At 43.5% G+C, this 12523-nt stretch overlaps 2 protein-coding genes across 5 annotated transcripts in view; both read right to left on the bottom strand.

Annotated features, from left to right (window-relative positions):
- Positions 1-47: 47 nt before the first annotated feature.
- On the bottom strand, positions 48-9594 carry PDCD6 (programmed cell death 6). Of its 3 annotated transcripts, none has more exons than XM_071554986.1 (6): positions 9424-9594; positions 6464-6525; positions 3558-3602; positions 2513-2665; positions 1729-1838; positions 48-577 (listed from the first exon to the last, which is right to left on the bottom strand). In XM_071554986.1, exons 1-6 carry the CDS (start codon positions 9507-9509, stop codon positions 479-481), a joined length of 555 nt encoding a protein of 184 aa, XP_071411087.1. In that variant the 5' UTR covers positions 9510-9594; the 3' UTR covers positions 48-478. The 3 variants fall into 3 exon arrangements, with proteins under 3 accessions (XP_071411087.1, XP_071411086.1, XP_071411088.1); XM_071554985.1 differs by having other exon boundaries at positions 2507-2665; positions 9424-9588; XM_071554987.1 differs by lacking the exon at positions 9424-9594 and adding an exon at positions 6617-7134 and having other exon boundaries at positions 2507-2665.
- A 1924-nt stretch (positions 9595-11518) lies between these two features.
- Positions 11519-12523, bottom strand: part of EXOC3 (exocyst complex component 3) — a 29364-nt gene continuing 28359 nt past the window's right edge. For both annotated transcript variants that reach the window (XM_071554988.1, XM_071554989.1), the window contains exon 13: positions 11519-12373. In XM_071554988.1, coding sequence (XP_071411089.1) covers positions 12202-12373 — 172 coding nt within the window. In that variant the 3' untranslated portion in view covers positions 11519-12201. The remainder of the gene's footprint in view (positions 12374-12523) is intronic.

The following is a 12523-nucleotide window of genomic DNA, read 5'->3' on the forward strand; positions in this document are numbered from 1 at the left end:
ACCACCACCTCCTTGAAGCTGTACAAAAGTGAACTCAGACTAATAAAGTTGATCTAGTATTTTTACTTAATTTTAAATTCTGTATTAAAAATTAATACATTAAACTCTTAAAAAAGTAAGGCACATGCAAAACATGTTGTGCAAGTTCTGACTTTCAACTCTTTTTATAAACTAACAAGCATTATTTTAATTTGGCATTTCTAAACAGTCATTCTTCCCATGCAGGATATGTGAAAGTTGCACCAGTTAAATCTAGATTCTGTGCTTTCTGTACTACAATAAGCAGAGATGGTCACGCTGTACAATAATACAAAATAAAACTCAACTCAAGTAGAGATTCTGAAGGTGATGACCAACATACAAAATTTAAGAATGTGAAGTTACATCCATTATAATACATCAATAATCTTATTCAGTACAGGATGATTTGGCAACTCCAGTCTGTGTAATGCCAGTGTGCAGTTCCTAGTGATCAGTGTCATACGATGCTGAAGACCATGGACAGATATTGCTCGTAGGACACCTGGATCCAGCCATCCTGATCAGTATCGTATCGTCGGAAAACATCCGTCAGCCTCTGAGGAAGAGGGAAAAACACACATTTTTGTTTGCTGGGAAGGTCCAAACTGACAGGCATTCCCCCTGCCACGTAGGATTCTGCAGGTCTATGAACCTTTTCTGTTCTTCTCCTCTGTAGCCATTTTACAGTCTCTTGTGTATAAAGACAGCTCTTTGCCAATAATGATACAATATCTAAGGCTATCTGTAGGCACTTCTTTACAGACCAAACAGCTTTTTATAACTGGCTTTAAAGCAGAGGGGAAAACAATTCTCCATTTGAGAGGCCTCTGGAAACAGAATTCAACACATACCTTAGGCATTTCTCACCTTCTAGGCAAATATGATTTGTGTGTCATTGGTGTCTGAGCTGTCTCTGTACAATGAGATGCCAACTGGACCAGAATAATTACCAGCATGGTTTCATTAATATCAGCTGAATGATACTCCATATCAAAATTTAAGAGATTCTTGCAGTGCTGACCAGTGTAAGAGCAGCAGCCTTTTTACTCTCCACTCCTACAGTTTCCCAGCTTTTCCATAAAGTTTTACATACATTTCAGAAAAGTCAGATAAGCATTGAGGAACCTTAAGCAATGAGGTGATTGATTTCTGGACAAAGAAATATGCCTGCAAAGCTACAGTACTCTCTCTGAAAGGTTTTTGTTGGGGTTTGTTTGAAATTATTTTTACTACCATTGTCCCTGCAGGAACTGCTGTGATGAAATACTGAATAATTCAGCTACAAGGTCAAACTCCTTTTAGTCACAGCTTTAAACAGAGAGATACACGAAAAAGTCCTAATTCAGATTATGAGAATTATGGGCACCATGGGCCATGACACACCTTTGACACACTCAAGCTCCAGAAGAAGTTTGCATATTACACTAATGGAGATATTGTTAAGTGTTTTCCTTTTAAAACATGGAGACTATTTTACATTCTTTTTGCCCTCCCCCCAGTTGCATCAAATTTACTTGTGATGCAAATGGATAACTAATGAAGACCAGTACATGAAGATGTTTCTAGCAGCTCTTGTATAATTAATTCAAATGGTTTATTCTAAATAAACCATTGGCCTTTTCTTCTAGATCCATTATTAAAGTGAGAACCATAACAGCTGAAGAAAAGGTAATTTTTTTTCAGTTGGGATTAAAGCTAATTTCTTACCTGTAAAACAACACAGCACTGAATAAAGTCATCAAAAGCAACTTGTCCTCTTCCTTGTCTGTCAAATTTCCGAATAAGGATATCGTAGAATTGATCAGACAGTCGATAACCTTGGAAAAAGAGAAATGCTTTAAAAGGTTTCAAATACCACAGTCCTTCTATATAGAAAGATCAAGGTCATTTAGCAGGCTGTGTGTCACAATATCAGAAAACAGTGAGGAGTTAAAACAGATTTTTTTCCTAAATATCTGTTAAAAATGCATGCAATAAAATCCATGCTTAATAATAACTATACCCAGTCACAGAAAATATAATTACTGATTAAGCTGACTGGTTGAGGGAACGGTTTAGGGCTGCAGCTCAAGTCTTTACAAATGAAGTCAATGGAATGGAAGTTCTTTTGCCATCAGAATGCTCTCATGGCAGACAGCTGGCTTTGTTTTAAAAAGTGGCAAGCTGTATCAAGTACCGTGGAAGTTCAGACATTTGCCTGAAGCGCTGGAAATGCTCTCAGAGCAGCTCACTCAGGAGACTGGAACTACACGTGTCAGTACATGTGTGCAATGTTTTCTCTTTTTTTCCATTAAAGGAAAGAGCTTTAAAAAAAGAAATGCTCGTGGCATGGAAATAGTTAAAAGGAACCTTATGCCTAAAAGGGTAGCTGCCCTTCACCTGCCTCATTTTCAGTCACATTTGTCACAGCAGTAAAGGCCTAACAATAAGAAGCTCATTTGATGACATAACCCAATCATAAAAACTGTAATTGCAATTGAATTACCAAAACCTGTTAGTGCTTGCTTTAGCTCATTTTTGTCAATCATTCCAGAATTGTCTCTGTCATACGTTCGAAAGACGTTCTGCCAGTCTGTGATGTACTTCCAGACTCCCGTGAATTCATTGAAGTTCACACCACCTTTGTTTTCTCTGTCAAACATGCCTGAAATAAAAAAGAAGAAACATATAAAATGTTAGTCATATTACTCAGCAACGATTTTGCCAGTATTTTAAGAAGACAGCAAGAGCACTTTGTGGAAAGTACTGAAGACAGAGAAAAGAAATTCCTAAAATACAAGCAATACTTTGGAAAATTCTGCTAAGAAAAAGCAAGGAGTCATCCACTGATGGAGGAAAAGATAAAGCAAGATGGAAGACGACCAGAATGAATTACAGAATGTTTATTGTTTGAAAATATTGAGGGTTTGATTGATCATCCAGTGATCAATCAAAATGGGCAGAGGAGTGGGTTGTTCTTTTCTAAGAACACATTTCTAAGTCTATTGATGGCCGAAAGGGCTGGGATATTCATCTGCATTTGACACACAGAAAGCATGTCACACAGCAGTGATGAATTCACAGCTGAATTCTTAGTGAAAACAAAGCAAAAAGTTCAGTCCTTGGATTTATGAACTGTGTGATTGAAAATATTTGTCCTTATGTTCTACTACGATCATTTTCCACATTAGTGGCAATTATTTTAGGACACCCAAGAAAGAGAATTAGAACACTGTAATGCTTCTGTTTGGTATTTTCTGGAGGACTCTACAGGATTAAAATGTAAGACAGGAAAAACTACTTAAAAAGACAAGCTATATAATGTTGCTTTATAACATTTAAGATTACAATTTTCCCATGCATAAATTACATTTACTATCTATTCAGTGCATGTGTGTGCACACAAAGGGCATTCCTGTATTAATCAAAAGGAAAATACTTGAATTCAACTTAATACTGCTGGGCACTCTGAGGGGAAAAAAACCTGCAGCAATTGACAGCATTCTCAATTATCTGAACAGTATCTTCATTATTTCCCATCACACAACTATACTCACCAAGAATTGACCTGACTGTTGCCGGATTAAATGGAGTCCATGTGCCTGAAACAGAAAGAATTACTTAGTTCCTCAACACTAAGTAACATTTAAAAAAATAGAACAAACAAAAAAAAATCAGGAAAAGTGAACTCAGAGCTAGATGACATGTAGCTGACATATTACAAAGTAAGGCTGCTTTGAAGTAATTACGTTCTTGACCATTCACAGATGACTTCAGACCAGTGCTTCACAAATACTACACAGAAACATTTTTCAGGGTGCAATAAAACAACAAATCCTAGAAGATCTAAGAAGGATTTTTTCATCCCAGGCTGTCAAGAAGTATTGGATAGAAACCAAGATCAAAACTGGAGTACCTCTTTTTCTACTGATAAAAGAGTTTTATAAATCAATCAAGGCCTCCTATCTGTTCCTCAGTAAGAAGCCATCTGCTCATTTCCTGTCTTACAGGACTACTCCAGGGCACTTATTTTCTGACAGAAGTAAAAAGACTTCTCTAAAATGGCATAAACTGCACAGTGCAATTTAGAGTTATCCCACCTCCACCGCTGTATCAATTAGGTGTTAGTTTAAATTAGTATTTTCAGAACAAGAAATGTTGCTGCTTGAAAGGGCCTAAGCAGCAATCATCTGAAGAGGAGCTTTGTACTACTAAGCTTTAAATTAAGAGAAGTCCTGTGCCTCATCCAGATTTCACCACCAGTTCTCTAGAGTGAGGGAACCATGAGGACGAGGCAGCATGTATTACATTAACTGCAGTTGTGCACAGGGAGCACAAGGGACTGACTCAGTGAGAGAGGGGCACTGCAGAGGCACTGGCAGCAATGCAGGAGCTGCCTGCAGGTGCCCACACACAGGAGGGCTGTGTTGGTACCGAGCTTTGCTGGGTCCAGCTGCAGTGGTGTCAGCCCACAGGTGCAGCAACGGGGGAAACCCTGAGCTGTACACACTGTATGGCTGTTTGCACATGAAGGGAAACAAGCAGAGAAAGAGTAAAAACAGCTCTGAAAATGCTTAAGCAGTATTTTATACAGAGAATATCAGTACCTTAAAGTTGTATGTCTCCCAACAAAAATAAAAAAGAATGGAATTATTAATAGGGTGCAAGCATTTAACTCTGAACAGAGTAAGAGGAAAAAGCGAAAATACAGTCTGAAAGTTAACTTGGCTCGTGTTGAAATATTCACACAGATGCCACAGAGCGAAATCTGAGCAACTCCAGAGCTGAAGAACTGTACTGATTTCAGCCTATTTCAACAAACACTGAAACACTGCTCCTGCCTCCTCTCCTGACTCTACTATTAACTTCCCACGGCAGCACAGAACAAGAAGGAAGCACAGGGTTTTATTGTGTAAACAGCTATACAGCCTGATGATCAGTCCCTCCCACATAAGCAAACTGTTCTATTTGCATAAACTTGACATGTTGAAAATGTCAAAATGTCAGAACCACACTGAGCTTCAAATTTTAATCAGCAGTATGCAGACTTTTTTTGATGTTTTAGAAATAAACACATAACATTCTTTTAAACCCCTGTTAGACTGCAGGACAGCTATGCACAACCATCCACTAGAGGATATGTGTTGAAAAGAATACAGTGAATTGTTAGTGACTTTTGTGTACAAGATCTAGAATCTCTTGGAATGAAGGAGGTTACAGCTCTGTAAATATTTTGTCTTAACAGTCAGTTCACTTGGTAGGCATTCTTCATTACTGCAAAGCACTGCAACTGCTAATCTGCACTGTAAATAAGGAAAGAAATGTAATCAGATGAGCAGATATTTAAACTGCATGAAGTTTAAAATGGCAAGTAAAGCCAGTTTCCACCAGTTCCAAACAGCACTGTAATCTAAGGGAAAATGGTGACTTAATTAATTTAACTTAGCTTTTATTAAAGCTTTTACTCAAAATACTATTCTAGTTATGGATCTAGTCTGGCAGCCACAATACACTGCTTTTAATTTATCAGATACATTATTAAATATTCTAATAAATCCAGTTCAGTTACTAGATTGCAAATTTACTGAATAGAGCCATCCAAACTTATGTCAAGTCAGGCAGTTCAGCTTGTGGGCACCACAGGGCACAACAGCAGTTTAAGCCCTTCTCAGTCAGAAGCACAGGAAGGATAAACAAATTAAACCTTGGGAAAGGAGGAACTTGATACGAACTCAAAGGTGCATAAACAGCCTCAATATGCCATTTTTCAGATTCCTAAGTGGAAACAAACCACAAAGCACAACCCTACCCAGGCTGAGTCATGAGAGGAAAGTAAAAATAGGCTACTGGATAAAAAAGTTCACTTTAATTTTGTTTCCATGAGTTATTTGACCATACCCTAGTTATTTTTTGACCATTAATACAGGGAACTGACAGACTTCCAGAAAGTTTAATATTAGATCTAGAGTACATCTTTCTACTCTGTTAGGAAAACCCCTAAACATGCCAAACTCCAAGAATGACTATCTTCAATTTCTGCTGTACTGTATGAAAAGATTTTATGTGCAGTAAAAAGGCTGGTTGTCAACAGCTGATCTTTGTCCAGGTTATACACTGATCCTGGATAAAAAACAAAAGTTCAGTAGTGATAAGTGAGGAATATATAAATAACTGGTTATGATTTCCGGGAAGCAGAGATGGAAAAAAACAAAGGGATGCCTTCATTCCTCAAAATATAAATCGGTAATGTTTACAAGAGATACTCAGTTTAAAACAAAACAAACAAAAAATTGTCCTTTTTTTCCTTCCCCTCCCCAGTCTTTTGCTGTAGATTAAATAGTATTAATCACTGGTAACATTCTTACCACCCCATACAAAGAATGGGGGCATCAAGTAACCAGACTGACAAGAAATGTAACATTAAGCTTACAATGAACTACCTGACTGCTCATCACAGACTTACCATTGGATAATGCCTGCTGAAGTTCATTGTCAGATATAATTCCACTCCTGTCTTTATCAACTCTGGGGAGGGAAAAAAGGTGGTAAGGTTTTAAATGGCTGAAATTCACAGGTTCCACTTACAGAAGACTTGAACATTCTGGTTCTTACTCACCAGGTAAGATTAACCTTTTCCTGAAATGTCACTAACTGCACTTAATTTGGTCAACCCTTCACAGTAACTGCAAATTTAACACTTCACTCAGACTGAGGAGACGTTCTGGAACAAGATAAAAGCTACAAGAAAAACTGCAAGATTTACTTATGAGTGAAGAGACACACAGAGAAACACACCCTGAAAATAAAACAGTTTAGGCATGCTCTGCACAAGAAAGTACTTTGCTATATTTAAGAGAACTGCAGAGCACACCATGCTGGTTAAATCCACAAAGTGCCTACTGTCACACTAGTAAGCTGTTTGTTTCCCCAAAACCAGAGTGACAGGTTTGGCACCCAGATTCTCTCAGTAAGATGTTGGCAATGCAGAGGGAGGCACTAATGTGACCAGAGTACTGATAGACTCAATTGGCTGCAGGGTCTTGGCCCCTTTCAACAGGGTTCAAAAATGAAAAAGGACAAGCAGGTTCCAGCTTCCACTGAGTCTTCACAGTCTATTGCCTCAGAGAATCTAGTTCTATGGCAAAAGTAATGAATTAAGTAATTTCTGCCCAAATAAAGGAGAATCTTCAGAAGGGTATCTGAAAGTGGGGGGGATTTCATTTCAAACAAGGACCTTCCCTTGGACTGACAATTTTTATTTTCCCTTTTTCCTACCATTCCAAAGCAGAGTCCTGCTCAGTTGATCCCTCTTTGCAGAAGCTGATCTTTTATTCCTTTAGTCCTTGTCTTTTGCTAAACATTTTCAGTTCATTCTATTGCTTCCTTCCCCATCTCAAAAATTATGTAAGCCATATGCAACACTGAAGATGCAAGCACAAGCTGCAAAGATTACAGTAACAAAAACATATTACCCTTTTTAATTCTCTATTTCTTTTCTCAATATTCTGAACATTTTTACCTTCTATGAGCTTCTACTAAATGCTGATATTTTCATGAAAATGTGTTATGACCTGCATATCCTGCTCCTGAGCATCATCAGGCAGCACATGCATTTTATGAACAAAATTATGTAAGTTAAAATGGGTTTTGCTCATGGACATCAGGTGCCTACTCTGCATTTCACCTGTCACACAGCGAGTACGATCTGGCCAAGACAGGCTGATACAAGCCAGTTACTCAGGACTGCAGGGTGCTCCTGCAAACCTTCATAGGCCTCACTTATGGCAGGAATCAGCAAACTTCGTCTGACCATTAACTCTCTGCAAAGAATCAGAGTGGTTTGGGTTGGAAGGGACCTTAAAGATCATCTATTTCCACCCCCTGCCCTGGGAAGGGACACATTTCACTAGACCAGGCTGCTCCATCCAGCCTGGCCTTGAACACTTGCAGGGATGGGGCATCCACAGCTTCTCTAGGCAATTTGTTCCAGTGCCTCACTGCCCTCACAGTAAAGGATTTCTTCCTAGTATCTAATCTGGACCTACTCTCTTTTCCCTCAGTTGCTCCTGAACACATTGAATAAAGATCCCAGTACAGTTCCATCTGTCAGTGTGCCAGGGGACCACACACCCTTCAGTCAGCTTTTCACACACCAGAGGACCTTCCCATTCATTCTGCATTTACTGGATTGCTTGAAAGGCCTTTGGTACTGTTGAGAGTCCTTTTGGAAACTACAGAAATTACATGATTTTTATCAGTTCAGCCATTATATCCATACCCAATTTTTATCAAACATACTTCAGAATTTATACAGTAATCTTCCAGACAGGGACACTTTAAACAAAAGCCATGCAACTCCTACATTAAGTCTGACTAACTACAATATTTTAAATGGTTTCCACACACTTTCCTGAGTCAGACTGTCAATCTGCTTCTTTCTGGACTCTTTAAAAAAAGAAATGGCCTCATTCATGTCTGCCTCCCCCGAGTGCTCTGATGGTTTTACAGAAGGCTGGGTAGGTAAGCTGCTGCATTCCTGAGTCACTCAGTAAACACCAGCCGGTCTTGGCAACTTCAGTTTGTCTCCTGCTTAACCTCTTCTTGCTGTCACTTGTGTCACAGGACCTGTCTTGACTCATCTCCCATAAAAACAGATCCAACGTAGGCACCTCCCCGGTTTCCTCGACATGACACAAGTGTGAAATCTCCTTTAGCTGCTTTCCTGCTACAGTCCCGACGGTGTGTTTGTGTAACACAGGCTTAGTAACTCCCTACAGGCCCCTCTGCTCCAGGGGAGCTCAAGAGAATATTTCACGGAATCACTTAGGCTGGAAAAGACCTCCGAGATCACGGAGTCCAACGTTTGACTGAACACCACTTACGTGAATTAGACCATGGCCCCGAGTGCCACGTTCAGTCTTTCCTTAAGCACCTCCGGGGACGGTGACTCCACCCAGCACATGTGACCACGGTGACATCCCCGTGTCTAATCTCCCTTTCTGTGAAGAAATGCCTCCCAATGTTCAACCTAAACCTCCCCTGGCGCAGCTTAGGGTACCGATTTGTTGGCAGCTTTAAAGTCTTCCATTAGGCGTTTCTCAGATTGCCTTGTACGAGCGTTCCTGTACTGCTGCACTGATCCTCAGGTAATCCTTTCTGGATCCTCAGGTCAACAATCGCTCCAGCGTTCTCAAGGTTACCTTCTCGCTCCCATCAGCCCCCTTTCCCCCTGCGCTAAAGCACAGCCACACTTATTCCCCCTCATCCCTTTCCTACAGCTCCCCCCGCCATTCCTCCCACAGGGCCACCAGCGCCGTGTTTACCGCGGGCTGCCCGGGGCCGTGCCCGCATTCCCGCCGCAGCTTCCGGGTCCGTCCCCGCGCCCGCTCCCTGCCCCGGCGGGTCCGTGCCCGGCGGGCTCACCTCTGGAAGACGTTCCATAGGAAGGAGGGGTCGGGCAGGCCGGCGCCGCCGCCATTCGGGGGCTGGTACCGGTACGGTGCCGCCATCGCCGCGCTCGCGCTTCCGCCGCGCCCCGCCCGCGCCGCCGCGCGCCCGTGACGTCACGGGCCCCGCCTCTCCCGCCCGGGGAATACCGCGCGGAGCCCCGCCCCGGGGGAGGGACGGGCTGTTCCCCCCGGGACCGGATCCCGGGGGCAGTGCTGCGGTTCCGCCCCGCCCCGGGAAGGGAGGGACGGGCTGTTCCCCCCGGGACTGGATCCCGGGGGCAGTGCTGCGGTTCCGCCTCGCCCCGCCCCGCCCCGGGGAGGGAGGGACGGGCTGTTCCCCCCGGGACCGGATCCCGGGGGCAGTGCTGCGGTTCCGCCCCGCCCCGCCCCGCCCCGGGGGAGGGAGGGAGGGAGGGACGGGCTGTTCCCCCCGGCACCGGATCCCGGGGGCAGAGCTGCCGTTCCGCCCCGCCCCGGGGAGGGAGGGACGGGCTGTTCCCCCCGGCACCGGATCCCGGGGGCAGTGCTGCGGTTCCGCCCCGCCCCGGGGGAGGGAGAGAAGGAGGGGCTCCCGGGGGCAGTGCTGCGGTTCCGCCCCGCCCCGCCCCGCCCCGGGGAGGGAGGGACGGGCTGTTCCCCCCGGGACCGGATCCCGGGGGCAGTGCTGCCGTTCCGCCCCGTCCCGCCCCGGGGCAAGGAGGGGCTCTCCCGCCGGGACTGAATCCCCCGGGGAGTGGCGTGCCTCCGCCCCGCCCTTGCGGCGTGAGGCCGGCGAGTGACGGCTACTCCCCGCTATTCTCCACGAGCATCATCCGAGGTGGGAGCTCGCGAAAAGGCAGGAGGAGCCGATCCCTGCGGAGTCCTGGAAGCGAAACAGCCTAAATTTAATCTCCGAGCCCCCGCAGTGATTGCTGCTGCAAGAGGTAGAAGGAAGTAAAGGGAGAAACGAGGCCCGACTGAGTATCTCTTGTAAACATTACTGAGGGCCTTACACAAAGTGAAGATAAAAAGCACACAAGAACTTAAGGTGCAGGACTGAACTTGACCACAAGCCGAGTTAGTATTCCCGCGTAACTTTGAGCTGAATTCTTTCCTGAGGGCTGAACGCAAGCATCCAAAGATCAGCCTAATTCCCGTCGACCTACCCGCGATTTCCAGGAGCAGTGGAGTAAAGGAGAGCACTCTGGACTCTGAATCCCAAGGACCTGAGTTCGAGTCTCAGTGGGACCGTTCCCTGGCAGTTCAATGCCTCCCTGCCATCCCATCCCGTCACATCTCGGATGCTCAGCAGGGTCAGCCCCGGTTAGTTCCGGGTGCTGCGACAGTCCCGAGGACCTCACAGTCACTGTCCAAGCTCGCTCGGCCGTGGCAAATGGACCTTGGGACTTAAACGGTGGGGCCAGTTCTGCGCACGCTGAGCCTCACCTAAAATAATCCTCTGCACAGGCTGGAAGGGCATACCCACGTGGGGAGAGCCCTTCCCAAATCTTTGTTTGCGAAGTCTGGCCACACATACATACATACAGGCCCCTGGGACCTGGTGTGCCTCTCCAGCCTTCCCTAAAGCCTCCCAAGCACAGAGACATCAATACAGTGCCCTAGGGAGTCACCCTCATCCTTTGGGACATGCTCCCAGCAGGGAAGAAAGACACACACTTTGTTGTATACTTTGTCCAAACTGCTGCCCTGGCCTGTATCTTCTGGAGCAGGGAGGAGTCAGTCCCGGGCAGAATGGCACAAGACCTGTCTGTCCACAGGCCCAGGGAGTTGCACACTCCAGAACGCTACACAAGGTATGCTCATGTCTTCCTTAGACTTAGCTCTGACAGCTCTGTTCAGGTACCAAAAAAATGCCTTCATTGTGTCCTTCATCAAGTAATTTTGAATCCACAATTGTCTAGTACTATTTTATAATTAGATCAATCCAAAAATACTTTGGAAATAAAACCCAGCATCTTGTGTTTTCAAAAAACTATTAAATCCAATATTTATTCACACTTATAACAAGAGAAAAGATTTACATCGTCTGTAAATCTGTAAGGATGCAAAGAATCATAGTTGAACATAGAAATGGTTTAAAATTTTATTGAACTGGTGGTGCTTTATGTGCTGTTTTTAGTGAATCAATGAAAAAAATTGTACCTTATGTCTTTATTTATTTACTCAACCTATAATCTAATTGCACTGTAGCAATTTCCTTCAATCCCTTAAGTTAGGAAACTGATTTCATAGTTAAGTTTTCTGCAATAAACTATTTTACACCAAATTAAGTACATACACAAAATATAATGTGAAAGTGGATTGAGGACATTAACACTCAATGCAGTGCTATATAAAGACAGTTCTAGAGGAGTCTGCTTAGGAATTGTAAGCGATGTATGTTGGTATATCCAGCACTAATACAGCTCTGTAGGTTTTGGTGTAAGTATCTTTATACAGCATTGCAGTGCACTGTGCAAACATATGCCACAAGAAAAAAGTATTTGCTGACAGCAAAAACAGCTGTAACAAATGGGTCAGTAAAAAACCCCCATGCCAGTAGAAGCTTTGTTCTTCAAACATGACCCTTAATCTATCTTCTTTCGGAAGTCTCACTATATTTCCTTACATCCAAGTCTTTAGAAAGAAACATGCCTAGCAAGTATGAATGTATTTTGAACTTCACTTGAAATGGCATTGCTAAATTTGCCCTCAAATATTTCAAACCTGTTGATCCCAGAGCAGTAATGACACACAAACACAGAGCTGTCAATTACTTAAGAAGTTTTGGCACAGTTAGGGTAGGAACTGTAATTTCTTTAAAAATTGGCACATAGTTTGGATTTGGTTGGCTTGGACCTTGATCCAAAGTCTCAATGATAGTCTGTTTCATATCTCTGCTGGCATCGCCTCTCACGGTCAGCAGAGCCGCAATATGGTCATCCCTGCCAAAGGAAAATGGTAAAACTGGCATTAGGAAATTTTGCAGAGTAAAACCAGCACTTAGCTGGCAATCCTTTCACTGAGTTTCAGCACGCACTTTAATTCTTAATCAGATCCTTAGTCGCTCAGAACTGGCTTTGCCAGCTCCATAT

Source organism: Pithys albifrons, chromosome 4 (genome assembly GCF_047495875.1).
Source record: "Pithys albifrons albifrons isolate INPA30051 chromosome 4, PitAlb_v1, whole genome shotgun sequence".
In the NCBI taxonomy this organism is placed as follows: Eukaryota; Metazoa; Chordata; class Aves; order Passeriformes; family Thamnophilidae; genus Pithys; species Pithys albifrons.

Excerpts from the sequence above, each read along its gene's own strand:
- PDCD6 (XM_071554985.1), bottom strand. The coding sequence starts at position 9,509 with ATGGCGGCACCGTACCGGTACCAGCCCCCGAATGGCGGCGGCGCCGGC. Across the intron at positions 1,839-2,506 it reads GCAAGCACTAACAGGTTTTG|GTTATCGACTGTCTGATCAA; the intron begins GTAATTCAATTG and ends TCTTTTTCCAAG. Across the intron at positions 578-1,728 it reads AGTGCTGTGTTGTTTTACAG|AGGCTGACGGATGTTTTCCG; the intron begins GTAAGAAATTAG and ends CCTCTTCCTCAG.